General features: G+C 42.3%; 3 protein-coding genes across 3 annotated transcripts; 2 read left to right on the top strand and 1 right to left on the bottom strand.

The window, feature by feature from the left end:
- kri1 (KRI1 homolog) lies at positions 1-8,405 on the top strand. Its single transcript, XM_083931583.1, has 18 exons — positions 1-128; positions 271-344; positions 444-546; positions 623-722; positions 1,783-1,837; positions 1,930-1,979; positions 2,056-2,158; positions 2,258-2,335; positions 2,452-2,564; positions 2,660-2,888; positions 3,047-3,217; positions 4,071-4,146; positions 4,296-4,411; positions 4,535-4,697; positions 4,801-4,931; positions 7,378-7,442; positions 7,525-7,620; positions 7,724-8,405. The coding sequence occupies exons 1-18, from the start codon at positions 44-46 to the stop codon at positions 8,205-8,207; spliced, it is 2,292 nt and encodes a 763-aa protein (XP_083787709.1). The 5' UTR covers positions 1-43; the 3' UTR covers positions 8,208-8,405.
- A 3,694-nt stretch (positions 8,406-12,099) lies between these two features.
- spc24 (SPC24 component of NDC80 kinetochore complex) lies at positions 12,100-13,518 on the top strand. The gene is made up of 5 exons (XM_083931586.1): positions 12,100-12,270; positions 12,523-12,667; positions 12,788-12,892; positions 13,006-13,082; positions 13,396-13,518. Exons 1-5 carry the CDS (start codon positions 12,105-12,107, stop codon positions 13,500-13,502), a joined length of 600 nt encoding a protein of 199 aa, XP_083787712.1. The 5' UTR covers positions 12,100-12,104; the 3' UTR covers positions 13,503-13,518.
- Positions 13,519-17,930: 4,412 nt separating this feature from the next.
- s1pr5a (sphingosine-1-phosphate receptor 5a) lies at positions 17,931-21,581 on the bottom strand. The gene is made up of 2 exons (XM_083931585.1): positions 21,214-21,581; positions 17,931-20,550 (listed from the first exon to the last, which is right to left on the bottom strand). Exon 2 carries the CDS (start codon positions 20,266-20,268, stop codon positions 19,063-19,065), a length of 1,206 nt encoding a protein of 401 aa, XP_083787711.1. The 5' UTR covers positions 20,269-20,550; positions 21,214-21,581; the 3' UTR covers positions 17,931-19,062.
- Positions 21,582-27,256: the final 5,675 nt, after the last annotated feature.

Below are 27,256 nucleotides of genomic sequence, written 5' to 3'. Positions count from 1 at the left end.
TGGTTTTAAATGTAGCATAAAGCTAGCTCCTTCGTCTACAACCATGTCAGGCAAAACGGAATGGAAAATTAACTCCGGGTTCGCGCAGAAATATGAGAAATACCGACAGAAAGAAGAGCTTCAGAGACGTGAGTGTGTCACCGCGAGCTAACGACGGCTACACTGGCAAGCTAACAGCCCAGCGTGTCAGTGGAGCTGGCTGTACGCTGTTTTCTACCACGCTGTGTTCCCTGGGGGTATAATATCTGTGTGCTCTGTGTTGTTGTTCAGTGAAGGACCGGTACGGAGACAGAGGAGATGAGACCGAGTCCGAGTCTGAGTCCAGCTCCGGAGACAGCGAAGTGGTCAGTTAGCGTCGCCGCTTCTTCTTTTTTCGCACTGTAGCAACAGCGTGTGTGCCGGTGTGTTTAAATGTGCTGTCTGACTGTCATTAACTCTCCCAGGAACTGGACCCGGAGGTTGAGAGGGACTTTTACAGAACACTGTCCCTGCTGAAGAAGAAAGACCCCAAGATCTATCAGACGGATGCAAAGTTCTACTCAGAAGGTGATGCTGGTGTGCTGCCTTCAAGGTCTGTAGGACATCTTTGTTTTGATATTAACAAGATATCTACATCTTTCAGATGCAACCACCGGTGATGAGAAGCCGTCGACCTCTCAGAAAGCAGTGAAGCCCATGTATCTCAAGGACTATGAACGCAAAGTCATACTGGAAAAGGAGGGGTGAGTGCGCTACTGGTGTGTCATCTTTTACTGATGTTTGACTGCACCCCCATCGGATGTCTCACAGAGATGTATGTCCCACCATCAGGGTAGAGGACTTAACTTAGGAAGTAGTTTTGATGATATGTAGGTGAGCTCCAGAGACAATGCCAGGATATGACATTCAGGCAGAGACGCAACCAGCTTATTATTAACATTTATCAACTAAGATTGTTTTTATGACTGACATTGTGCCCTAGCAACCACATAGTTACAGGGAATGTAGTTTTGAATCTGTGATGCTCTGATTAACTGATTTAAAGGCTGAATATGTAGAATCTTTATTAAAAGCTATATTTAATAAATAAATAAAAATACACCCACAGGGCGTTTCGAGGGGTACAGAATTAAACTATTTCTTTTCCATAAAAAAACGACTTTCTGTCCTGTTCTGTTTCCATTGTAGTAGCCAATAGCGTTGAGCGTTGTGGGTTGCCAGGGTTGCCTGTTGCTACAGAAACAAGAATCATTTAGAGTTGAGAGCTAGCTAATAGATCACACAGAACTCAAAGAAAGACTTCCAGTTGTAGACTGGCTAACGTTAAATACTGTTGTCAAATTAATCGATTAGACCAAATTAGTCGTTACCCTGTTTGATTCATCACTGACATACCCAGCAACGCAACTGGCAACCTGACTGCTGGAATTATGTTTTGTTGTTGCGACTACAATCTTGAGTCACTAGGTGTTCTGCTCATTCACCATGTTCAACCTTTGAGTAGTAGCAAGTGAATAACTGCATGTTTAGTATTGCACAAAACATGTACAATTTGGTCCCATTGAGAGCAATTAAAACCATTTAATGGGAGGACTAGAACGTGACTAGTTTCTTATTGGTAGATGTCATTGATATATAAGCTACTCACTTATTTTGGCAACATATTTTGCATGTATAACCTATGTAACTGTATCACCTTTATTATTTACAAACACATACAGCCTGCTGTTGCCATTTTCCTTCAATTTTACCACTGTCTTTTATTGTCATATAATCTGTGATCTTTGTGTTATTTCTTTACAGCAAATATGAGGATGATGATGACAGTGATGACGAGGAGGTTGCCAAGAGAATCGAGGTAGACCGGGTTACCAAATAATTATTCCCTCTGAAAGTACTTACCAACAGATTGACAGATGTTTTATTAATCGTCATTGTCTTCTTTCTAAGAGAGCTGCTTCTCCTAGCTACATTCAGGAGCAGCGGGAGCTGAAAGACAGGTAAGACTTAAACGATCTTGAGGTTCCTGGCAGTAGCACTCGCAAAAATTTTACAGAAACTAAAACCTCTCCTCAGCTTCCGCAAGTTCATCCAAGACAGCGACGATGATGACGAGGGTGCTGACGGAGACACGCCATCTGAGCTGCTGACAAGGAGGATCAAAACACAGGAAGAGAAGGTCAGAAGCTGTCACCAGTTACTTCCCCGTTGTGAAGTAGAGACATACAAAAGCATTACAGCTCAGGATATGCTTCTCTGCTCCTTTATGTGTTTGTAGGATAAAGAAGAGGCAGATTTTGTGGAGTGGCTGAAAGGCCAGGCTGACATTGAGGGTCCGGAGGAGGTGAAGGACATGGTGAGTGAGTGTGTGTTTGTGAAGGATACCGGTCATAATGTAAAGCGCATGATGGGAAATTCATTTTGGCAAAAAAAGGGGCATGCTTAGTAACAAGCATGTTTGTGTTGAGACAGAAATACTTACGGGACTACTGGAATGACCCGAAGCTGGATGAGAAGGAGTGTTTCCTGAGAGACTATGTCCTCAACAAGGGATACCTTGAAGAAGACAACGATGATGAGGAGCGGTGTGTTTTTTAACTGTTTGGATCTTGGTTTGGTTTTCCCAGTGAGCTGTGAAGTGAAGGAAATATTCATATGCAAATTCTCCTTGTGTATTAAGGATCCCAACCTACGACGAGGTGGTCCAGGATGATGTGGAGGACTCTGAAGAGGAAGGGGAGACTTTCCTGGCGCGGCAGGAAGACTTTGAAAGAAGCTACAACTTCCGTTACGAAGAGCCCGATGCCCAGCAGATCAAGACCTACCCCCGCAGCATCGCCACCTCTGTGCGCTCCAAAGATGACAGCAGGAAACGCAAAAGAGACGAAGTGAAAGAAAGGAAAGACAAGGTGTGTTTTGTGTTTAAAAAGAACTACTGAGCCCTTGATCCTTCCAATATAAACATTAACACACTGTTGAATCATTATCTGCATTCTTTCATCAGCTAATATAAACCCATCTTTCTGTCTGCTTTTCTTTTGCTCCATTTCCCAACCAACTATTTCAGGAGAAAGAGCAGAAGCGGGAGCAGCTGAAGCAGCTGAAGAACCTGAAGCGAAATGAGATCATGGAGAAACTAAAGAGGCTCCAGGAGCTGACTGGCAACGAGCAGCTCGCCTTCAGTCAGACCGACCTGGAGGGAGAATTTGATCCACAGCAACACGACCAGCTCATGCAGGTGGGTGTTCACACTTTCTATTTGTGAACTGGAAATTACCATTGCGTTGTGTTCAAGTGTTGTTGTCGTAGTGAAATGAATCATGGCAGATCCTCGGATCCTGACCTGCTAGCTAGCATCTGCTCTGGGTAGGTAAACCAAACAATAACGGTATTTTTTTAAATTGAATTGTTAATTGAGTGATATTGAAATTGTGTATGCCACAACATTGTATGGGCTACAAAAACTATCCGCTAACACCAGCAGAAAACATGTAATAGCGTGCAATGCTCACTATTCACGACTATTGCGCTGTGCGCCGCCATGAAAAGGTCAAAGGTTATCTCATCTCAGCAACTCGTGTTTCAAAATATTCTATGAGCTCCCCAGTGGAAATAACCATGCGATTGGGTATTCAGGTGCAGTTTTCATGTTGGCTTTAGGTATTTCCCATAGGCTCCATTAAACACCTGATTCTAATGATTATCAAACCTGTGACAAGCTCCAGCTTCTTGCTAACGACCAGATCATTAGAGTCAGGTGTGTTAGAGCAGAGAGAAACCTAAAACATGCAGGGCGGTGGCTCTCCAGGAGCAGGGTTTGACGCCCCTCATGTATGCTTGAGTAAAACAGGGCCATTGTTAAGGTTAGTGTTAACACCTGTGCTTTTCCTACTATGACAAACTGTCTGCGGTGAGAAGGGTGCTCTCACGCAGGTGAGCTGGGTTTGGATGATTAGATCTGTCCTCAGGGAAGTCAGTGTGCAGCTGCCTCTTAAGGTTTACAAGTTGTATGTGGATTGATAAAGATATTACCACCAATGTCCTTAATCTTTCCTGACATTTGTTTTAATGTTTTTCCTTGCTGTGTGCAGAAATTCTTTGGGGATGAATACTACGGAGGAGAAGAGGAGGAGAAGCCTCAGTTTGATGATGATGATGAATTGGAGGGTAAGCTTGTGTTTCATGTTAGCTGAAGCAGCAGTGCTGTAACTTGCATGTTTTATTTGAATACAGTAGTACTTTCATTACCTTGAGTCAATAATTAAAGTCAGTAATTAAACGTGTTCAATTTCCCACTGATGTGTCGCTTACAATAGAGCACTGGAACTGGGACACATGGACAGGGGAAGAACAAGAGGAGTGCGGGGAAGAAGAGTATGATGGAGAGGAGTACGAGGCCTCTGGGCCCCACTGCGATGATGAAAACTTCATTGTGAGTAGACACAGTTCTACTGAAAGCATCCATTCATTGTGGGATGTTGTCAGCGGGGCACCTGGGAGGCCTTTTTGTTTTCTGTTCTGGTAAAGAGAAACTCACAGTCACCTGTTGAATTAGATGGATGCAGACTATGACCCCAATCAGCCGACTGCCTCCAAGAAGAAGAAGAAAAAGGAGAGGAAGAAGATGAAGAAAGAGGACCTTCCTCAAACGGGCAAAAAGAGAAAAAAGTCTCACTTTGCAGAAGTCATCACCAAAAACAAGCCTGTGTTTGATCCACGTACGTGTCAGTAAACCATCTACCATTGAAACAAAACTATCCTGGGGCTTCCAACATACAGTAATGTGTGTAGTCTTCTAACTGCAGGCTGTCTGTGTTTCAGAGGAGAAAAGCTTTGAGCAGTACTTGGATGAGTACTATAAGCTGGACTATGAGGACATCATAGACGACCTTCCGTGCAGGTTCCGCTACAGACAGGTCCTGGCTAATGACTTTGGCCTGAGCACTGATGAGGTGAGAACAGCAGCACTTCAACTCCAAATAATTGACCATTCACTAAGCCCGGCCCTCCCTTAGGAACGTCCACAAAATCGTAAGACAACCTTTTTTTTCTCCGACCGTCTCAAAGTTTTTTCTACGCAGCCTCGACTCAAGAAATATTTGCTTTCACATGAAACCAGTGAAACCGACTCAAAACACTGCAGTGCACATGCCAGTCCTGAATGTGGCGCTGTAACTGCCACAGAAATACACCAACAACATAGAAGAAGAGATGGAGCGATGCTGCGTATGAGTGTCTGAGATGCATGAATCACTCTGCAGTTAGTGTCCTCACTGAGCAGAGGGTGCTGCTGTGAGCCCCTTCCCCGACCCAAAGCACTTTCTTTTTAGCAACTTTATGTATTTAAAAAAGCGTCTAGCGACAAATTTAGCTCCTTATTCAGAGCATCAGGGAACAAAGAGGAAAGGGAACAATCTGTGCTCGGCCTAATTCATTCCAATGCATGTGGCTCAGAGTCCAGTTCAGTAACAGTCTATGGGTCCGCCTCTCTCCTCTCACGCAGCAGCACTGTTATGTGGCGCTGCGGGGTTAGAGGTCGGAGGTGGGGCCATGAGGCCCCCCTTTAACATAGTATGAGGTTTCCCCGTCCAGACAACAACACCATGGGGGGGTGTTTTCAAATCTTCCCTCTCTGGGACTAGGTTTCAAAAGATACCGATTTCAGGCTCTGATAACGCCGGCTGCGTGTGGATGGTCGGCCAAAACAATACTAAAGTTGTGTGGTTACAGGACACTGCATTTCTATGTGGACAGGCCCTTAGTAACTGTGGTTATGCCTCTCAAGCTTTCCGTTCTTGCACAGCACACATGCAGTTCAGTGATAACAGTGGCAGATTTACCATTGGAATGAACTGACAGAGGTACACAGTACAGGGCTAGTTTTTATTTTACTGGAGGTTAAAGTATATGAATAATTAGGGGCACAGATTTTGACAATCAGAACTCAAAAATATATTTAGTGCTCTGCTAGTGCTGCATTCTTGAGTGCTGTTATAAGTGCTCATGTTCTAAAATAGGCTATATATCGTGATTTATTGGGAGAAAGCGAGCAATTTTATGTACAATCCGACATTCAGCTCCATAGCCAGGAGGGCTCTAGAGAATGGTCAAATGTAATATGGCTATAGCAAAATCACAGCAATGGCTGTTATTTAGGCTGACTGGATGCTGGTTGCTGATGCTGCAGTGATGAGCCTTGATGTGACTGACCTGGTATTGCTTTTCCTTTTGGGGAGAGCTCTGACCAGGGAATGATCAACTTAATCTTCTCTCTGAGCAGACCGCACAGCAGCACATGGGAAACTTTCAAAGCAGATATGAACTTAAGAAGGAGAGATGCACAATTATTTTTTTCTTCCCAGCTGATACAGATAAAAAAATAATTGCCTGCTTTTCAAGGCTGATTGGATATAACCGATAATTTCACATTGTATTTTTAAAAGTTCATAACCTGTAGTCTCTGAACACCTGAAGGTATAGAAGCTGCAGATGGGATGTTTTAATGATATCCCAACGCTCTGACATCACTATTAACACAACAAAAACAAACAGTTCTGACACTTCAAATTATTACAGTGAAATACATGAAAAAAATGTCACAAACCTATATTGGCTTCCACAGAACATTTTGCCAAGATTTCAAATGGAATGTTTTGACATGTCCTTTCATGTTAAGGGCCTTCACATGTTTCACTTTTTGCACTGGGCTCACCGTTAGGTTGGGTCCAGAGACCCTGTAAACGTCTAAATCAACATTAGCTTAACAACTTTTAGCTTCTAAACTGCCTCTTCACGAACCTGCTGTGATGCTTATAAACCTCCATCACGATTTCTTCTGAGATTCTGATACGACTTTAATGTATCGTTGAATAGTTTAGGACACTCGGACACACAAACAATGTTTTTCCTCCATCTTTCTAGCTGGCTTGATGTTGCCTAGGAAATGTAGACATCACACTCAAAACCTATCTCATTGGTTGTGCTTTTGAAAGGTCAGCAGCAACAAGGTCAAAGTTCAACTGATTTGAACTTTGAGAGCAGTGACAGAGGCAAATCTGAGCGGTGCGCGCCGCTACATTGGGTGCTGCTGAATGAAATCAATGGAATGGCCGGCACGTTTTTACAGCGTTTCATGTGTAGGGGCCTTTAGTGTACATAAATGTTTTACTTTAACAACTTTAAAGGTGCATACTGTCACCTGCTCTATAGAACTGTGTAGATGCTTCCCTTAAGTTCATGACAGCAATTTGGCATGGTCATTGGACGATGATCTATTGGTACCAACATATTGTGCACCCCTACTCAAGAGGTCCATCCCAGTGTAGAAATTTAAGTGTTTTTGCACAAAGACATGAGACTTGGATTTGAAGTAATAAAATCCTCTGGCTCTTCCCTCAGATTTTAAAAGCTGATGATAAGGAGCTGAACCGGTGGTGCTCTCTGAAGAAGACCTGCATGTTCAGGTACTGGATCTAATGACTCCCACCTGTTTTGTTGTCTCTGGTCATTGCCTACACTCAGATCTTTTTTCTTTGGTTCTCTCAGGTCTGACAAGGAAGAGACGAGTGATTTGATGAACTATAAAATCAAGGCCCAGAATGAAAAGAAAAAGATGGAAGTCCTGCACTCTATGTATTCTGAGTGAGTCTAAAACAACACCCATAATAATCAGCTGCACCCCTGATAACAAATCCACCATAACTGGAGCAATATCTAACAGTATTTATCTGAATTTAATCTACAGGGAAGATAAAGAGCTGACGGAGCCTAAGACCAAGGTGGGGAAGAAGAGACTGGATCGTCTGATGGACGCTGAGAAGCAAGACGGAGCAGCAGAGGATGGTGACGGCACCTCCGTCATGGACTCTACTGAAAAACTGGCCCAGGCTCTCAGAGAGGCAGGGGATGAGGAGGAAGAGCTTCTGATACCCAAGAAAAAGCTGAAACAGGCAGAGGAGCCCAACGCAGTGGCTACTGCTGTGAAAGCAGCAGATAAAGCTGATGAGGTGAAAAACAGGACTGAGAGGCCAAAATGGTCCAAGAAGAAGCACAAGCCCTCTGGTGGACACCTGTCGGGAACCCGCGGGGTGAAAATCGGCGGCCGGGAGTTCAGTAGACAGAGACTGAAGGCTTACGGTCTGAACCCTAAGAGACTCTTCTTCAGACAGCTCGGCAGGCAGAAACGAAAAGCACAGGAGAAGAGAGACAAGCAGAAAAATAAGGAGTGAGCCACCAGCTGAAATAACTGTAGACCGTTTATAAAGGAAAAAATACATTATGGAAAATGTTATTTTTAATAGCCTCAAATGTACTGTTTAAATGGAGGCTATACATTTTGAACTTACTTAATAGTTCCTTCCAGTTGAGTAAACAATTGATTATGAAAAATTCAACATTTCTCTCAAGACAATCATATGCTATTTAGATTTCACCAGCTGTATACGTGCAGTAACCTTTTGATGTGGTGTAGCTTCTGGCAGTTTTTAGGTAGAATAAACAAAAACATGTTTAATGCTTATTAAGATGTCATGTTTTTCTTTGAATATTTCCAAATTGAACCAACATTAGCAAGCTCTCGGGCCTGTCTCCCCAGCTGATAGAAGCAGATGGGTGAATCATTAATAAAATGTACTTGTCTTGAACCTGGTGGATGAATGCAATAAACCAGAGCAGTACATGCTTGTTTGTGGACTAGATAGGAGGTAGTGTTGAAACTCCTTGGGACCCTTCTCACGGTGTATGTCCATACACAAATTCATGAGTGGGCTTACATTTGAGTGCTACCTGGAAGTCCCAAGCCAAAGATTATTGGGGGGGGGGGGGGGGGTGATTAAGTTGTATAGATTATCTGTTCAATTAGTATTTTTATCAAACAGATGCTTCATAAATCAGAACTGGTGGTTTGCTACCAAAACGTCAGAGGAAAGGTGATGATCCCTTACAGACCATATCAAACTGAGTGCTGCTAGCTCTTCACTTTACATTCAGAATTCAGTTTTTAGAAAGATGAGATGGAAATGTTGAAATGTGTTTTACCCCTAAGTCAGGGCTGCCAAACCCTGCTCCTGGAGGGCCACTGTCCTGCATATTTTAGGTTTCTCCCTGCTCCAACACACCCTTTTCTAATGATCTGCTCGTTATCAAGCAGCTGAAGCTTGACACAGGTTTGAAAATTGTTAGACTCAGGTGTGTTGGAGCAGGGAGAAACCTATAACATGCAGGGCAGTGGACCTCCAGGAGCAGGGCTGGGCAGCCCTGCTCTGAGGGCTTAAAACTGAACCTCAATGAGGTAGTAGAATACTTTTACAAGATTTCATATATATTAATCTTAATGGAAATGACACCATGTGGCTATAAAACTATCAGTAAGTTAATGACTAGAAAAATGATTTGTCCCATTTACTCATTAAGGTAAATAAGAAGCTTTAAAAGACTAACAGGCGATCACCACAAACAAGACGTTAAGGTCTAAAAAAGGAAACGAACCAAAGCATTAAGATTAGATAAATGAAATAAATAAAGCTGGTGGAGGGAAACCAGTCAGGATCTTCTTTCTTTGGTCTATGTCTATGGTCTGGATGGGTGGTATTGAGCAGGCATATTGTGGGGTATTTTGTAATTGTGTTTTTTAACCTGAATCGTCCCCTAATAGAAACCGTGAAATGTACCAAACAAGCGCTCTTTCAAAACAAAGTGGATGAAAAACAATAGGAACAAGGAACAAATGATGAATAAACAAGGGTTGTCTGAGTCTGTCTTTACTTCATAAACTAAGGAAAACTTGGATAATGTGTTTAATTTTTTTCCTTTATTTGTAAATTACAACAAATATAGTACAAACATAGAACAGTATGCATCGGGCTTGACACAGATAGGGATGCATGTAAAGACAGTCAGTTTTCCTTTCAATAAACAATACACTTTAAAATGATAATGACATAACATAAGAACACTTAGATACTTAATAAGATACAGAGGCATAGAAAAAAGCAATAAGCCAAAAATAAATACAGAAAACTTAAATAAAGACGTGGGATGTATTGTAATAATTCGTTTAAAAAGTCATATCTCTTAACCGTGGTATAATTCCATTTCTTATTCTTAATAATTTGGACAAAAAAAACTGATAATGGATAGTGTGTAGTTTGTGGCGTTCACGCGGTGTGACGCTCCTGTACAGCAGGCGGCGCTGTGCACGTGACAGGCTGCTGTTTATCCGCGCATCACCGAAGAAGAAGAAGAGGGAGAGGCGCGCGCTCAGGCTCTGAGTTTGAATCACGGAGAAGAGCTGCTCGGTAAGTTTTCTGCTTCACTTCAACAATAAACCTTGGTTTTTCCCTTAAACCTCTTTCTTAGTACTTAGTTAAAGAGGTGACAATATTGTTTGAAACGTGTAATGTTTGTCAGTGTCATTTTAGTGTCGCTAGCTACGTAGCTACCGTTTTATAAATAACGTTAGCTTAGTTATAACGTTAACTATCGTTGTAAACAGCCCATTTTAGCCGACGCGGTGGCTGCTTGTGTATGTTGCTGTGACTGTTCCATTCAAACTCGTGCAAAAGTGTCAGTGTTGGAAAGTGATTTACTAAAATAAGTTTGTTAAATGCAGTAGTTAAGGGCTTTAGCTGTTCCTCTTTACTCCAACAAGGAAACATGTCACCTTTTGTTCCGCTTCATTTATCTTAAGCCAAAGACACTATTTTTCTATTTCAACTTGTTGTCACTAACAAGAAGAAGAAGAAGAAGAATTCCTTTATTAGTCCCGCAACGGGGAAATTCGATGTTTTTCACTCTGTTATTATTATTATACAGGTTACACACACCGGCCCGAAATACACACACACATGCACAGACAGTACCTATATACATGCACTTAATGGAGAGATGTCAGAGCGAGGGGCCTGCCAGTGACCGGCGCCCCGAGCAGTTGGGAGTTCAGTGCCTTGCTCAACAGCACCTCGGCAGTGCCCAGGAGATGAACTGGCACCTCTCCAGCCACTAGTCCACGCTCCATTCATGGTCCACACAGGGACCCGAACCGGCGACCCCTCATACTATGCATAATTTCAGTTCAAATGACCTGGTATTCTATTATCAGTCTAGAAGTAAACACTTAAAATGAGTACTTCTTAAAAATGACTATGTACTGCTTGAATGCGGTAAACTGTCACATGACCGTTACATCTCATTTAGTATTATTACACTTTGGTATATTGCCCCCTCTATTGAAATAACTTTGAATAAATCATGATATTGATTCCACCACTGGAGAGGTCGCTGTTTTATATTGTTTGGTTGTTTACTGTTGATGACGTTAAGCCTTGATGACCTCACTGCACCTTGAACAGAACACTGTGTGAATTAGAGATGCACAGAGCCGATGCCTGGATCAAATATCAGCTCCGATATTGACTTATCAGCTGGGTCAGATATGGGATGAATGAGGCCGATCTATTATACCGATCCAGTCATTTCTTTTTTATTAATATCATACACAGCAATACAGTTACAGCGATGTAGTCACTTCTATGTTTAAGCCTGTGAATGTTCTCATTTGTCCAGGACATCGTTATCCCCAAAGCAATTTCAGTCAAAAGCAAATGGACTTGGTCCTGGTCCTGGTCCTGGTCTTAGTCCAGTCCCAGCCTGGTCAGGTGCGTACATGAACTGATGAAGCCTCTTGGATGAGAGGTGAAACGTCTTCCTAGACTAATAACCAAGTCCAGTTGCTTTTGACTGAAATTGCTTTGTGGACAATTCTGTGTTTTACCGATTAAAGTTTTATATAACATTTTAAAATATCAGTTTGCAGTGCACTTTACATGGAAGTGTTGTTTTTTTCTTTTGCTGCTAATGTACACTTTGTTATTTGTTAGTACATACTATTAAGTACATTTATATCTGTGTTAATTTGTTACCTGTTTTTAACAAGCCTAAATGTTTGTCAAGCCTGATGCCTTCACTCACCGCTCACATGTCAAAGTACACACTTCATTCATTCAACAGTAGGATCGGTATTGGGTATCGGGTATCGGCCGATACGCTCAGCCCAGGTATCTGAAACGGATCGTGCATCTCTAATTTTGATTGAATCTCTTTTGTTTTGTGCTTTCAGTGTCACCACAATGGCTCAAAGTTCTAACTTCCAGGACTTGGAGGAGACGGCGGAGGTGCTGGTGGCGTTGATCAACAGCAGCCAACCGGAGAAACTGAGACGAGTGAAAGATGAGCATCAGGCTCTTTCTGACCAACACATTGAAACCAAAAAGATTTTGACGCAGATTTTAAAAGGCAGGTTTTTTGCTGGAAATATTCTATTTTAGGTACATTATTACTGCTAAATAAAGAGGGATCAGGCCGTATCTCTCATCTACAGTAGCTTGTACGGTCCTGGATAGTGTTTAATATCAGCAACAATTAGCTGGACTGCATTCTTTATGCATCCATTGAACTTTCCTAATGACAGTGTCTCAGACTTGGAACCATTCCTCTGCAACTCTCTCTCTTCCTCTTTTGTTGTCTCTGCATCTTTTGCATCCCCAGATGTGGCTCAGATTGAGGAGAGTGCAGGCCAGAGGCTGCTGGACATGGAGGAGGAGAAGAAGCAGAGAGACATGGAGCTGGAGAGCCTGCAGGAACAGCTGAGGCAGTGCACAGCCAAGAGCCAGATGACTGACTCAGAATTACAGTATCTTTTTCTACATCTGTTTGCCATGAAAAAATGCACTGGAGGGACCCTGAATCATTTCAGTGTTATTATGAATCCTACCTGGCTTTTTCTGTGTTAGCATCCTCAATCCTCCTCCAGATTTCTGCAGAGAGAGTTGGAGAGTCTGAGAAACTCTGAACACGAGCTCGAGACTCTTCAGTGCGAGGTGGATGAAGACACGACCGAGGTCATCCCTTCAGCAGTGTGAGTCTCAGATATCCTAACAAAGTCCGTCCCCCATGTGAGAGCACTTACATTTGGGAACTGTGAATAGTTTGATGTATTTCTGATTATAGCTTTTAATCTTCCCTCGACAGATATGTGGCTCAGGTGTACTACCTAATAACCAAGGTCAAGTGGGAATATGACACACAACCCAACATCTTAAAAGGAGGTACGGTTTTGTTTTCTGTTATTTTTTATGCCTCATCATTTTTCTGCCCGTTATTCAACTCCATCACTCAGGAACAGAAGGGGAGACGTACGTACACATACTGAATTGGTGACACATATCTTCAAAATGTGGTGGTTGTAAGATGTTCTGTATAAAGCATCCACTTTTCACCAAAAAATACACTTAATACCTTTTTTGTTTTCCCAACATATATTATGTAAGTCTAGACAGTTTGATTGTAAACTGACGGCTAGTTTTGGCTTTATCGTGTGTGTCTGGGCTCAGGTTGTTGTTCTGTTTTGTCCTCTTGCAGTGCACTACGGGGCAGACCTGGCTACTCCCATCAACATCGACACCTCTGTGCGATCTCGGAGTGACATAGGTGACCAGCTGTGGGGCTTTGTCAACACGGAATGGTAGCTGAATGATGGAGGTGTTATTTTTGTTTGTCTGTAAATGTGTGTTTGTTTTCTTCTGTACTATACAACATTTCTACTGTTTTTAAACAATAAATATCTCAGACCTTTGGTTTAATAGTTATTCTCTACTTGTATCTGAGCAACATGGATTCATCAGAACATTCTAGTGTTTGATGAGGCTGAGTGGAGTGTCGGCCACTAGATGTCACTGCAGAACTATCTTGGTATGTTTTGTAAGTGCCTACATGGTTTTGCAGAGAGAAACCCTTTTATACAGTTTTTTAAAAATCACTCATCTTCAGCCTCTTATCCGGGGTCGGGTTGTGGGGGCAGCAGCTCTAGCAGGGGACCCCAAACTTCCCTTTCCCAGGTCACATTAACCAGCTCTAACTGGGGGATCCCGAGGTGTTCCCAGGCCAGTGTGGAGATATAATCTCTCCACCTGGTCCTGGGTCTTCCCCGAGGCCTCCTCCCAGCTGGACGTGCCTGGAACACCTCCCTAGGGAGGCGCCCAGCCAGATACCGAACCACCTTAACTGTCTCTCAGGGGGGTTGTTTTAAATAGTTTATTTTTAAAAAGAAGAAAAAAAAGATAATAGACCGGTTGCTCCGTGTGCTCAAACCAAGATCGAACAAGTGTCGGGTGCTCTTGGAAAATGGGGAACAAAATCGTATTAATAGGAAGGTAATCTGGGCATTCCAAAATGACAAACAGTGAAGGAAAATAATGAAAAGGCCTTTATTATAGTGGCTTAATCTTTAAAAAAGTCTAACTGTTTCAACTACTGTGGGTTTGTCAGGGCTTTAAACAAACAAGACAACATGGGTGTGGCCTCACCTATATAACAACAGCTGAGTAATAGCACGACCGGTGAGGTATATTAGAAATAAAGAAAATAGTGCATAGGTACCATAGTGTAGTTCTTTTTTTAAATGGAGTAACATAGGGATACAGAGGGAAGAATGTTCACAGAAAACATGAAGACGATCCTCATTAAGACCAGCATAGTCAAAGGCGTCCAGTCCATGGATCCAGAAACATTCTGTTGCTTGAGTTTCCATCGTCTGTCCACCCCCCACAGAAGATTTGGTTATAGTTCCATAACTGGTTTACAAAATGCCAACTGTCCAAAGCTTTAGAAGAGGCTTGTGTGTGGAATAGCCGGTAGAAATGGGACCTGATAAGATTGAATTGATACCAATGCCGATATCTATTTCCCTTTAATCAATTATTTTGGGTGGAAAAGGTCGTCCTACACAGGTTTTCAACATCAGTGCTACTGTTTTGTTATTGGAGTCTAAACACAGTGTAGATGAACTGAGAGGATAGTTGTACATCTTTTTTATTTTAAATTTTTCTTAGTCGTACAAATAAAGGGCATATGAATCACATTCCAGTTTGTTACTAGCTCTATGGAGGGACGGCTTCTTGTTTTCCATCCCTATTAGTCAGACTGCTGTTCCCTCACACCTCTGTGTGATGAGCTCGAGTACCCCCTCATCAAGATGTTTTTAACACCATTCATTTTATAAATGTTGATTCTTTTTTTTACAATATATTTTTCAGACAATTGAACTGTCAGTGTTTAGGCTGCTTTGGCCTTTGTGGTCATACTAGTGGCAGAAGTTATTTCAATCATTTCCCCATACATTTAGCCAACTAGTCCATTGTTTTTTCTTTTAGCATCTCAACAAGTTTGGTTTGTTGCTAACTACTTCATATTTAATATTTTTTATCCTTTATATATCCTTTATTCATTATTGTAACAATTCCAACCATTCATCCTGACTTTTGATGTCAGGCGATGACACGATATTTATTGTTAAAACAATTGTATTGTTTCTCTTGCGATGTTGAACAACCAGTGGCCAAACTATATTACGGCAATATGTTTTTCATTTGGACCACACTTTACGTTCTGATTCTTGCATGTTATGTTCACTTTGCACTAAAACTCTTAATAAAATGAAGAAATACATGGCACTTTTTATTTGTCACATATTGAATTCACAGAAAAATATACTTAAAACGTGGTTATATAATAAAGATATATTGAATTACCAGTACATCATGCTATATCGTGATATATATGGATATTGAGACGTGAAATGAACTAATATCAGGATAGAAGCCCCTGCCTGTGCTCACAACTGACTCTGATTGATGCAGCTTACTGGTTATTGTGGATTTACTAAAGATCAGCATCACACAGACCTGTTATTCTATTGGGTTGTTTATTTTTCTTCCCTCACACAAATATGTGGATATATAGATTCTAATCAAACACTTACTCTTGTTTATGTGATTAATTGAGCTCGTCATGCAGGGCTGTATATTGGCAATAATCTACTGATACAATATCATGATAGAGGGGTTGCCATTCAGTATATTGGGATATATGCATCTGTTGTCATTCTGGGGAGGAAGAGTCAATAAAGATACATCACCACAGAAAACAACAGGTTTATACTGCATGCATGTTGTTTTTGACAAAAACCTGCATAGGATTATTATAGTCTGTGAGGGGGAGACTTGTGGGGAACCAAATAACCTAATTTTATTCAGATATTTGGAATAAAAATATTCCATGTCCATGCCATAAGCCTGTGAATGTTCTCATTCGTCCAGGTCATTGTTATCCTCAAAGCAATTTCAGTCCAAAGCAACTGGACTTGGTGATTTGTTTCACCTCTCATCCAAGAGGCTTCATCAGTTCATGTACACATCTGACCAGACTGGGACTGTACCAGGACCAGGACCTGGACCAGGACCAGGACCAGGACTGGTCCTGGCATGTCCGTGCCAGTTTTTCATTTGCCCAAATGTTGTCTAACATTGGAGCTTTATTTAGCCCTTGTAGCATATCATGGCACCAATGGATTCCTTAGGTTGTCTAGTTTCATATGATATGAATATCTTCACTCTATGTTTCAAATGGAGCCTGCTACAGACTCTCAAAGACGCTCATGTAAGCTGAGCTCACTGGTGCCTCCTCCAGGTCTCTGAGGATAATCAAAAATGGATACAGTATCATGAAACATAATATCAAGATACACCAGTATACTGATTTTTGTTCTTACACCCCATCTTCCATGTACCACCATTGTTAATGAATCAATGCTTTGCAATGCAAGCTTGGCTCTCATTAGCAGATGAGTTTCAGGACATTTGATTGTTTTAAAAAGTAATATTGTTTAAATATTAACGCTTCATTTAATGTGGCATTATTCTCTCTTAATGTATTTAGAAATCACCTTGTGGCAATACATTATTGTAATAGGTATCTGTAACTGTGCCATAAGAAAACAGTTACATTCATCTCCAATTTGTCATACCTCAGGCATGATAGTAGTTAGAAAAACAGGCATAATATTATATCAGTGATGAAAAAATGTAAACCTCTATCAGACAACACTGATAGTGCACACTGAGTGTTTCTGCACTGCAAGTAGTGTGTGTTGTATTGTTATTAGCCTGCGTTACTGAGAAGTGAAACTTCCTGCTGCTTTGAAACAGACTTAATGCCACGACATGTACCACTGCAGCGTACCACTGCAGCGTGGCGCGTGGTTAAGAGTGGGCAGGGTGACACACGGCGTTGGGGGAGGCTCGCTCTCACACGTACCAGAACGTGGAAGAGCCACGCACCAATAATGTGGTCTCCTTACGGTAAACAGCTTCATCTAGCTTACACCAGCGTGCTTCTGCAGCTTCATCTATTCCTCTGCCACACGTGTGATATCTTGGTTAACAAGTGGTTTGCATGGAGGTGGGGTATTGTTAGTCAAGGCCCTCTTTCATTTCCCTTTCATCTCTGCCCCTCATGTTTGAGTAAGCTTTGTGCTGTTGATGCTTACCTCGCTCTCAACTAGTGTACTTTTAGTACTACACATGAACTGACCTGGTGTATAACTGAATGTAGGTCTTACGTGGTGGTGTTTGATAGCGTGTATCGCCCCCAGCAATGACAATCACCTTCTGTCTTTACAAACATTTCACCCTTTAAGCTTAAAAAAAAATCAAATTTGTTGTACGGCCATTTATTTCTACTTTTTCTGCTCTCTCAGTATTTATTAACATAGTAAATATACATTTATAGAAAAAAGAAAAAAGTTATTTTCTCAAATATTAAACCAATACACAGATTCCCATCTCCCAATAGCTCAATGTGTCAGTATTTGTGGAGTATTTTGTTTCATGTCAGCAGCCAATTACTAAGACATCATGAGGTAATATCTCCGTAGTTTGTCTTTACTGTACTTTGCATGTATAATCAGAATAGTGAGTGCTCCGTAGGCTTTATATTCAAGTTGTGTGTGGCAGTCCGAAAGGGGAAGGGTGTCGATCAGTGAGAGCTGAAACCTCACGAGTGAAGAACACATCCAAAGGGCCATGTAAACTTCATTCACATATGTTTTATTCAGTGCACATATAAAAAAAGACATCATAACTTAAGTGTGGTTTCTGTAATACAAAAAGCAGCTCTGGTAAGCTCTGAAAAGGCTATATGTATTAACCATGTATATTAAAAAACAAATATATTTTTTTTCTCTTTACATTTATGTACAATATTACAGTCTGAAAAGTAACCATTTCATGTCACTAGAACCACAAGGAAATCCCCCAGTACTCTGAAGCCCACACACTCCCACTCTGACTGTCTGACTGCCGTGCGGATCAAGATTACATCTGCGCTCTCATGAGAAAAACAGAATCCCATCGTTTCATTGGTGAACTTCCTCCATCAAGGAAAATCTTTTTTGTCCACAAGCTATAGAATATTCCAGTCTGTTAAACCAGGGAGGCGTCAACAAACCTCCACTGTCGGCTTTATTGCTTTAAGTCATTCATCATGTGTCGCTACATATGTTGAGGGGACCTCCAAAGCTGCAAACCGCTCAGCACAACCCTCCGTATGACGTCTTCCGTGCGTCTCCAGGCCACTGAGCCTCTGATCTTGGCCGAGGGGGACTTCTACCCGGCGTCGCTGCTGACCAAAACTCACATGGCAGAAATTACATGGGTTTGGCAGCAGCTTTTGGGTGTGGATGCTTCGTGTTTGTAACAACATGTCATTATATGCTACACAGAGAGAGGAGATAAGGAGAAACCTCATGCTCTGGCTTTACACCCATGAAGTCTATCAGATGTACAGCGTAACTAGCTGAATTTATGTGAAACGACTGCACACAGGTTTTTTTTATATGTGGAAAACAACACTGATAAAATTAAATGCTTTCCAGAAGAAAAGGAAATACTGGCCTTGTTTCAGTGTCTAATAGATACAGTATACTGTATGTAATGCTAGTTTTTCACAAGAAAAAGTGTTATAGAAACTTAAAAAGTGAATGCTTTCTCCCAATTTGGACTTCTATCACATACGTTGCGCTTATTCTGTTCACTGAAACCCTGGCAGAGTGCAACACAAAACTTCACCTCCTGCTGTACGCTCGGCCGACTGGAGCACATATGCAATTGAGATTAGAGAGACTCTGTGAGAGGCTGCATCAGCCAAGTCTTAGTCCGAATGCTTAGCCTCTGTGTTCAGTGAGTCACCGTGTCATGTTTTCGACATCCTGGGGTAGATGGCTTTGACAGTAGAGGGTGTAAAGTTACCGGAGGACACGGTTGTCTCCAGTCCCTCCAGTCTGTGAGAGGCTGCATCAGTCTTACTGGTGCTGCACTCCAGGAAGGGCATCCCGATCTTCTTAACTTGTCCATCTTTTGTCAAGAGGCAGTGTCTGCAGAGTAGCCTGAGAATGGCCCTCCTCATGTCCTTGCTGGTCAGGGTGTAGATGATGGGGTTGAGGAGGGAGTTGAACATAGCAATGCCTAGGAAATAATCCGCCTTAAAGAGCACCCCACAGCTTTTGGCTGGACAGCAGAAGTCCAGCAAGAGGAGGATGAAGAGGGGCAGCCAACACATGATGAAGACTCCCAGCACTATGGTGACTGTCTTCAGCAGGGCCATGTACTTCTGGGACTTTCTGTAGAGGCCTTTGCGCTGTGGAACTGAAGCGAGGCGGTGGGTGTTGCACTTGACAATGCGGAAGATGCGGACATACAGCACCACGATGGACATGAGGATGGCGCTGAAGATGGTGATACAGAAGAGGATGTAACTCTTGGCGTAGAGGGGGAGGACCGTGGAGCAATGGTCCAGCCGCCCCATGCAGTTCCAGCCAAGGACGGGCAGGACGCCCAGGAACACAGACAGCACCCAGCTCGCCCCGATCAGAGCAAACATCCGCCCCTGCTTGTCCCCTTGGTACGGCTTCATTCTCACCATGGTAACGTGGCGCTCTATGGCGATGGCCAGCAGACTGATCACCGAGGCAGCCAGCATGATGAACACACCCCCCTCCCTCAGGAACCACAGCACCGGGGTCATGTTTAATGTGTTGGAGCCGGACGTTATGATGTTTACCATGTAGGTGAAACCCGCGAGCAGGTCAGAGAGAGTCAAGTTGCCCAGTAAGTAGTACATGGGCAGATGGAATTTCTTGTTCTTCCAGATAGCAAGAAGCACCACAGCGTTTTCTACCACTATAAGCACGCAGACCAGAAGGAAAGCGATGGCCTCCGGTTTGAGTCCGTCTTTGTACTTGTTCTCCTGCAGTTTGCCGGTGTAGTTGTAATGCTCTAAGATGACCGCATTGCTCTGGTACTGACGAAACATCCGAAGCAAGTTTCCCGAGGAGGGGGACATGGGGATGGTGGACGGGGCTACAGCAGCATAAGCAGAGTGGAAAGACTCTGTGGCCATTTTTTGGTGCTTCCACAGGTAGATGCCTTCTCTCTCTTTTTTCCTCACGTTTTTTCTTATTTTGAAATTAGATCCACAGAGAAGGAGTCATATAGTCCTCTGGTTGTGCATTCTTTCTTGGTGTTAAAAAGCTTGAAAGACAGAAGCAGTGAGCTCTTAGACGCAGAGGATATGTTCCCTTTGATGCTATCGTATGTGTTTTCCTGTGGTTTGAGAATTTTCCTCCAAAAATCACATGTTGTCAATGCCCGGGCTGCACACTAGGAGGCGACCAGAGCCAGCCTGCATTACACAAGAGGAGAGGAAAGTTAGGTTAGTATTCATAACGCAAAAATAAACATGGAGATTAACGACAGGAAGTCGGAGTATTGAATGAATTTAGAAACAATCTCCAATATCCAGAATACATATAGATGATTGCACATAATAGCGGTCATATCTACATGATTAATGAGGGGGAAGCCGGATCATTACCACTTGGCAATAAGGGGATACTTTCATGGTCTAAAGGAAAGTTTTAATTGGACATTTTTCTCAATCCTTACTGGCAGTGTTTTTTTCTGCCAGACAAAATTCAAACCATCTGTTTCAGTTTTACATCACACGGCACAGAGAAACTAACTCTTAGAATCCTAATCAGAATGCGTAAATACGCACATATTTGCGTAAAAACGCATGTAAAGTATCCAACAAAGGTTACTCATACAGTTTATTAAACTAATCTTATTAGTTAACATCTTCTTACATACAGGCCACTTTTAATTGCCATGCACACAGGAACAAAATCAGTGGGTCTAACTACCGTCCGAACTGTCCATATCACTGCCCGAGTTAAAAATGACCACTCACAGCAAAGCCAATAGAAAAGTGTTACCGAGCAGCACAGAAGCGACTCATCGGCCCAACATGGTACAACCGTAACCTGTAAAAGACTTTTCCACGCACCTGTACATATGTGTAAATATCCAGTGAAAGTCGAGCAGCAGCAGGAGCGATCCCACGGCCGGAGAGAGGAGGACACGGGCTCAGTCGATCACTGCGACATGTGAGTGTGATGTGGGAAAAAGCGCAGGGCAGGACTCAACACGCAGTGGGTTGGTCTCTAATGTTTGTGCCCTTCAACAGCTTTCCCTCCCTCCTTCCCGTGCCTGACCCCTGGACCTGTGTCTGATGTGTCCTCTGGAGGGGTTAGAGCTCGATGACAGATTAGATGTTTCTGTTTGTCACTGCAACAGAAGAGAGAGAAAGGGAGATTTTCACCTCACCGCTCAGTTTGCCCGCAGGTACAGCCAGGCTACTGGGGAAATGCTGCCAAGTGCGGTTCTCCTCTGTCTTGTTCAATACGCCGCGGAAGTGTAATTATGGCTGTAGATCATTAAGTTGCCCTTCAGGTTTGTCAGATTATGTGCATCTCTCTCTCTCTCTCTCTCTCTCTCTCTCTCTCTCTCTCTCTCTCTCTCTCTCTCTCTCTCTCTCTTTCTCAATGCAACAAAACAATACATTTCATAGGTATAATAAATAATAAAACTTAAAAGAAGTGTGTGTTTGTGTGTGTGGTTTGTGTGAGTGTGTGTGCACGCACGCGTTTGTCTGTGTAGGAATGTGTGTGTAAAATAATAAACAATCCTATAATAATAAGTGGTCATGAGAATAAACACACAGATAAACAGTAAACAGTCTTACATATATAAACATTTCTTGATGCTTGGCATGCACTGACACATTCTCCTGCCACTTCCACAGTGGAGATGTCTTCTCCCAGAAAGATGAAATAATGATTGTGTGTAATTCTTCTCTTATCTCTTTGTATTTTGGACACTTTGTGAGAAAGAGAGTTTCTGTCTCTGCTTCTCCTGACTTTTTTTCAGTTTTCAATGGCAAGTTTATGGTCATTGAGTCTGTGTTTTGTCTGTGTTTTATCTGACTTAAAATTTGAAATTTCTCTCTCCCCCCCCCCCCCCCTCTCTCTCTCTCTCTCTCTCTCTCTCTCTCTCTCTCTCTCCCACAGTTCATAAAAGAGAAAAGTCACACTCAGAAGTAAACTCTAAACTGAAAAACCACAAGTTAATTTGTTAGTGGAAAAACAGTAATTTGTGAGGCAGGTGCAGCTGGATCTGTTTTGTGGACCAGAAACCCCACATTTCAGAAAATAACTCACTCACAGGCATCATCTGTAATTATGTTTTAGCTGACACATTAAAAAAAAAAATCCTATTTTTTTTTGGCATACATGCCATTTATGGATCTTAAACAAAGATCTTCATGGGTGAAAACATAAACATACTCTGCGTTGAGCAATCAGTTCTTTGCAAAAAGTTAAATTACAAACAAAAAAATCTAAAAATGACATCTCCATCACTGAAAAGTCCAGAATCTATGATGGCGAGCTTCATTTTAGAGGTCGAACAGCTGGATTCAACATGTCTCCTACCTTAGTGAACAGTGAATTCTCAGTGTGTGTGTGTGTGTGTGTGTGTGTGTGTGTGTGTGTGTGTGTGTGTGTGTGCCTCTGTGTGTGTGTGTGTGTGTGTGTGTGTGTGTGTGTGTGTGTGTGTGTGTGTGTGTGTGTGTGTGTGTGTACGCGCACTGGAGGCGTCATGTTTTCAAATCGCATTTGTGTAATTATTAATTTTCATGTGGGACCACCGTTCGTTTCTATAGTTACATGCACATATTTATGCTCTTATGTCTTTATTAGGATCCCCATTCACTCTAGCATAATCATTGGCTATTCTTCTTGGGCTCAACACATACAGTCATACACACTTATAATAATATTAATAAACTCGATTTCTATTGCACGTTTAAAAACAAAAGTTTACAAAGTGCACAAAAGCACAAACCTATACACATACACATGTACATATCTTTGTAAAAGTAGAAATAAAAGATAGGACACCTTTAACAGACAGTAAACACAACAAATGAATGACTAAAAATAAAATTAGCAGATGATAGGATACAAACTTATACACGTAAAGAAACCTCATTTTACTTCTTCATACAAATAAATGGTAATTCTTGATAAACATGTAATCTTAAATGACACATTTAACCATCCTGCACTTTTACACATTTAGATCCAAGAAAAAAGAGAAAACATCCATTTCTCATCCTCATGCTCAAAACACACTGTTGAGTCGCTTTCACTGGAGCTCTGGGTCGCAGTTGTTATCTGACTTCCTTCTAAACAAATTAAGATTACTAATATTTTTAATCACCCTTCATATGTCATTATTCTCCACCTCAAGTCACCATTACATTAGCAAACACAGCTGGAGATCCAGGTCCAAAGCCTTACCACCGAATGCAGTATTTATTTAGCTGCTGCTTAAGAGAACTTCTAAAAGAAGCATTTTTGAAATCATTCATTGATTAAATGATCAGCACATTTTTGTTAACTAATAATTTTGTTAGTTAATTGAATATTTCAGTCATTTTTTAAGGCTCCAGATTTTTCAAAGGTGAGGAATTGCTTGTATGTAATGCACATTCCATGGAATTACAAGAAAATTGGTACACACAGAAGAATGGAACTAACCGTAAATTTCCACTGATGCGACATTGCTGGGATACTGGAAGAATAACAGGGAAATTACGTAAGGTGAGGGGTGGGTGAGTGAAGGCCTGGACCGGGCCTTTCTCTAAACAGGAAGCTGCCTCATTGTGCCTCGAAAGGAGAGGGATATCCTTGAGAAAAAATACGGATGAGGTCACTGGTAGGAATTGACACACAGAGAAGAGGCTGTGACTACCGAGTGACGTGCACACACATAATTAACACCTTACTCATTTCCACACATGGTTTTATAAGATGTGTTCACGGTGCGTAATGTAGCCACGTCATTTTTATTAAGAGAGCGCTCTTCGCTGGTGGTCCTAACTTTTGTTTTAAATAGTTCTTTTCCTCAACAGAAAAGTTCTTATTTTAGCTCCTCACGCCACACCTGCTTGTGCGGGATCGTCCCCTTTAAGTGTCTGCCTGGCCGCGGAGGAGTGGTGCTCCCTGACTCATCTCCCTCTGCGCCCTGAGGGCCACCCAAGTGATAACCAGGTTGAACTGCTCCTCTATTGGCAGTTAACCCCCCCCTGCAGTGACACTGTGACAGGCTCTCAGCGTGCTGCCTCTGATTGTTTAACACACAAAGACGTGACAGCAGGACTCGCTGCTCTGTCTTTTCTTTCTTCCCACAGTGGGGATCTGCTGTGTCACTGCCTCTTCCCCTCAGGCAGTGTGAGTACGCTCGGGCCTGAGAAACAGAGTGGGACAGTCGGGACCCACCCAGTCGTCTCACTGCCTGGCTCTGGGTGATTTTTCCTGTGACGTTATGTGCTTGCAGAAAGGAAGTCATGGTAGTCGACTTTAGATTTACTGCTGCTTGTGTTGTCTCCTTTACTTGTCCCGTTTGTCAGTGACTGATGAGCTGTTTCAGTAAATACTCCTGAAGTGACTGTTTTCCTTTTGGGACTGGGGTGAAAGGTCATGCACCCCTTCTTCCTATGTTGCTCGTTTAAAAGATTTTAAAAAATAGAATTAAGGCCTGTTTGGGTTTAATTCCCACACTGAAAACACTTCTTCGAAACCTGTTGCATGTCTCTGCTCTGAGGTGTTACTGGTGGCCCGTATGATGCAAAATCACACCTCAAAATGAGATTCTCACCTCTCGCTTACAGTTAGAAAAACACACAGCCTCTGTGTTTAATGTCATTTCACAGGGACAATAGAACGAAATCACACCCTTCTAATTCAAACAATCAGTTGGTAATGCTTTTTGGGGCTTTTGAATATAGAGCCAGGGTGTGCTTTAAGTGAAAGTCTTCCATACACTGGCAGCACAGCAGAATGGATCCCTTTTACACCAGGGAAGTCTTGAAGAAGGGGCATTAAGGACGAGGTGTTAACCATGAATTAGCAGTCACACCAGGGCGTAGTCATTTCACATTTGGAAAGTGTTGAGGGTGATGTTGCGACTGTGAAGGTTAACTCGAGGTCATGGGGATCCACAGTGATCTGGCTGCACCAGAGCCTATTTAAGAGAAGAGAGGAACGCAGGAACTCTTTTTTGTAGTGTCCAGTACTGTTGTGGCTGCCAGAGATTTATGGGAATCCTAGAAATAGCTGGCCTTTGTTGCTTTTCTGCCACGCAGTTTCATGTGCAGCTGTGCCGGCTGGGCAGCAACCTCACTGTGAGCTCCTAATAAGGGGAAATGGGAAGAACATACGTTAATGTTGGATGAGTTTCTTTTCCATTGCTTCGAAGCTGCCCACTGTATTTCTGTCAGGCCGGCTCACTGTACCTGAGTCTCCTCGATACAGTCTCCAGTCTCCAGCTGCTCTGTCTGCATGTTTGTTGTCCCTTCTTTTCTTATCACTCAGAGCCTCACAGTCAGAGCATTTGAATTCAGATCAGATTACGTCTGCAACCTTAAACTCAGACCCAAACACGGGCACGGCACGGTTCGTACCATTTCTCCTGTTTGTCATTTAATTGTGTTTTCTCTATCATGCAAGCAGATGCGAATCTGAAAGAAAATGCTTGTAAAAAGTAACATTTACATACAGTATTCTTTATGTTGTGGGTCTGTGGCGCGTGAAAATTCTTCCACCAGAGCTGACTGTGGAATTGTGTTTCACTCTGATCCAGACCTTTTTTACAAGGGGAACACACTTGGAGTTTTTTTGTGTGTGTCAAAGCCAGACAGTCTTTATAGAGAGCCTTTGCACAGTAAAATACATTTGTACATTTTTTATGTGCTCTCAAGTAGATATTTTTCATAAGAGTCAGGAGGCGGAAAAAGCTTTGTTGGTTGAAGTTGCTAAAGTCGGTGGAGATTTTCTGGAACAACTAAACACAGGAAGAGGCTGCTATTTTGGACCATTTTGATTAGACCTAAAGAGAGCGTATGTGGATGTCAGTTGTGTCTATATGCAAACACAAACATCCTCATTTCCTATGTAAAGCTCTCACCAGTTCTCACTCTCAGGCTGGCAATTTGCTCTGTCGTGCAGTTTCCATACTGCAGATAAATGATTGTTTAGCCATGTTCTGACCTTGTCTCAGCTCACATACAGCTTTGTTTATTAGAATTCACGATGGCATCACTGAAATCGAATCCCACAAATTTTGCAGAGACATGATTTAGGTTGACCACCAAGTTGGCCACCAAGTTGATTTCCTCTCTTTGCAGGCAAAGAGAGGAAATCAACTTTGAATTTGTTATTAAAGGAAATTAGCTCAGTTAGTGCTTAGTGGCATGACATCATATCGACTTGTATTTGTTTGTGGTGACTGTGTATCTGTTATTTTCTCTAAAGGACTAGTTTGACAATTTGGAATAGATACTATATGTATATTAAAGGAATAGTTGGATATATTGGGAACTGTGTTTATCCACTTTCTTGACAAAAAATAAATGAGAAAATTGATACCACTAACATATCTGTATGCTAAATATGAAGCTACTGCTAGCAGCCAATTAGCTTAGCTAAGCATGAAGTCTGGAAACACAGGGTTAAATCTAGCCTGGCTTTGTCCAAAAGTTTTACAATTTACCTACCAGCACTTTTTTTAACTCACTAACTAAGGGCCCATCCACACGGAATCGCTTTTTCCTGCAACCGCACAACTTCAGTATCGTTTTGTCCGACCATCCACATGGAACCGGCGATATCAGAGCCTGAAAACATTATCTTTAAAAACCTGGTCCCAGAGTGGGAAGATTTGAAAACTCCCCCCATGGCGTTGTCGTCTGGACGAAGAAACCTCATATTTTTTTTAAATAATGCAGTCATCGCCCCACCTCTGACCTCTAACCCCACGGCGTCACAAAACAACAACTGTGCTGCTGTGTGAGAGGAGAGAGGCGGAGCCATAGACTGTTTACTGAACTGGACTCTGAGACACATGCATGGGAAGGAATGATTTCTCCCTTTCGCCTGGTCGCTAGTCTCTTTTTATAAACAAAGTTGCTAAGAAGGTGTGAACAG

The sequence above is a fragment of the Echiichthys vipera genome, assembly GCF_963691815.1.
Source record: "Echiichthys vipera genome assembly, chromosome: 17".
In the NCBI taxonomy this organism is placed as follows: domain Eukaryota; kingdom Metazoa; phylum Chordata; class Actinopteri; order Perciformes; family Trachinidae; genus Echiichthys; species Echiichthys vipera.
Note: the sequence above shows the minus strand (reverse complement) of the source record. Positions and strands in the feature narration are given on the sequence as shown.

Excerpts from the sequence above, each read along its gene's own strand:
- kri1 (XM_083931583.1), top strand. The coding sequence starts at position 44 with ATGTCAGGCAAAACGGAATGGAAAATTAACTCCGGGTTCGCGCAGAAA. Across the intron at positions 2,336-2,451 it reads CGGAGGAGGTGAAGGACATG|AAATACTTACGGGACTACTG; the intron begins GTGAGTGAGTGT and ends GTGTTGAGACAG. Across the intron at positions 7,621-7,723 it reads CTGCACTCTATGTATTCTGA|GGAAGATAAAGAGCTGACGG; the intron begins GTGAGTCTAAAA and ends TTTAATCTACAG.
- spc24 (XM_083931586.1), top strand. The coding sequence starts at position 12,105 with ATGGCTCAAAGTTCTAACTTCCAGGACTTGGAGGAGACGGCGGAGGTG. Across the intron at positions 12,668-12,787 it reads ATGACTGACTCAGAATTACA|ATTTCTGCAGAGAGAGTTGG; the intron begins GTATCTTTTTCT and ends ATCCTCCTCCAG. Across the intron at positions 13,083-13,395 it reads ACCCAACATCTTAAAAGGAG|TGCACTACGGGGCAGACCTG; the intron begins GTACGGTTTTGT and ends GTCCTCTTGCAG.
- s1pr5a (XM_083931585.1), bottom strand. The coding sequence starts at position 20,268 with ATGGCCACAGAGTCTTTCCACTCTGCTTATGCTGCTGTAGCCCCGTCC.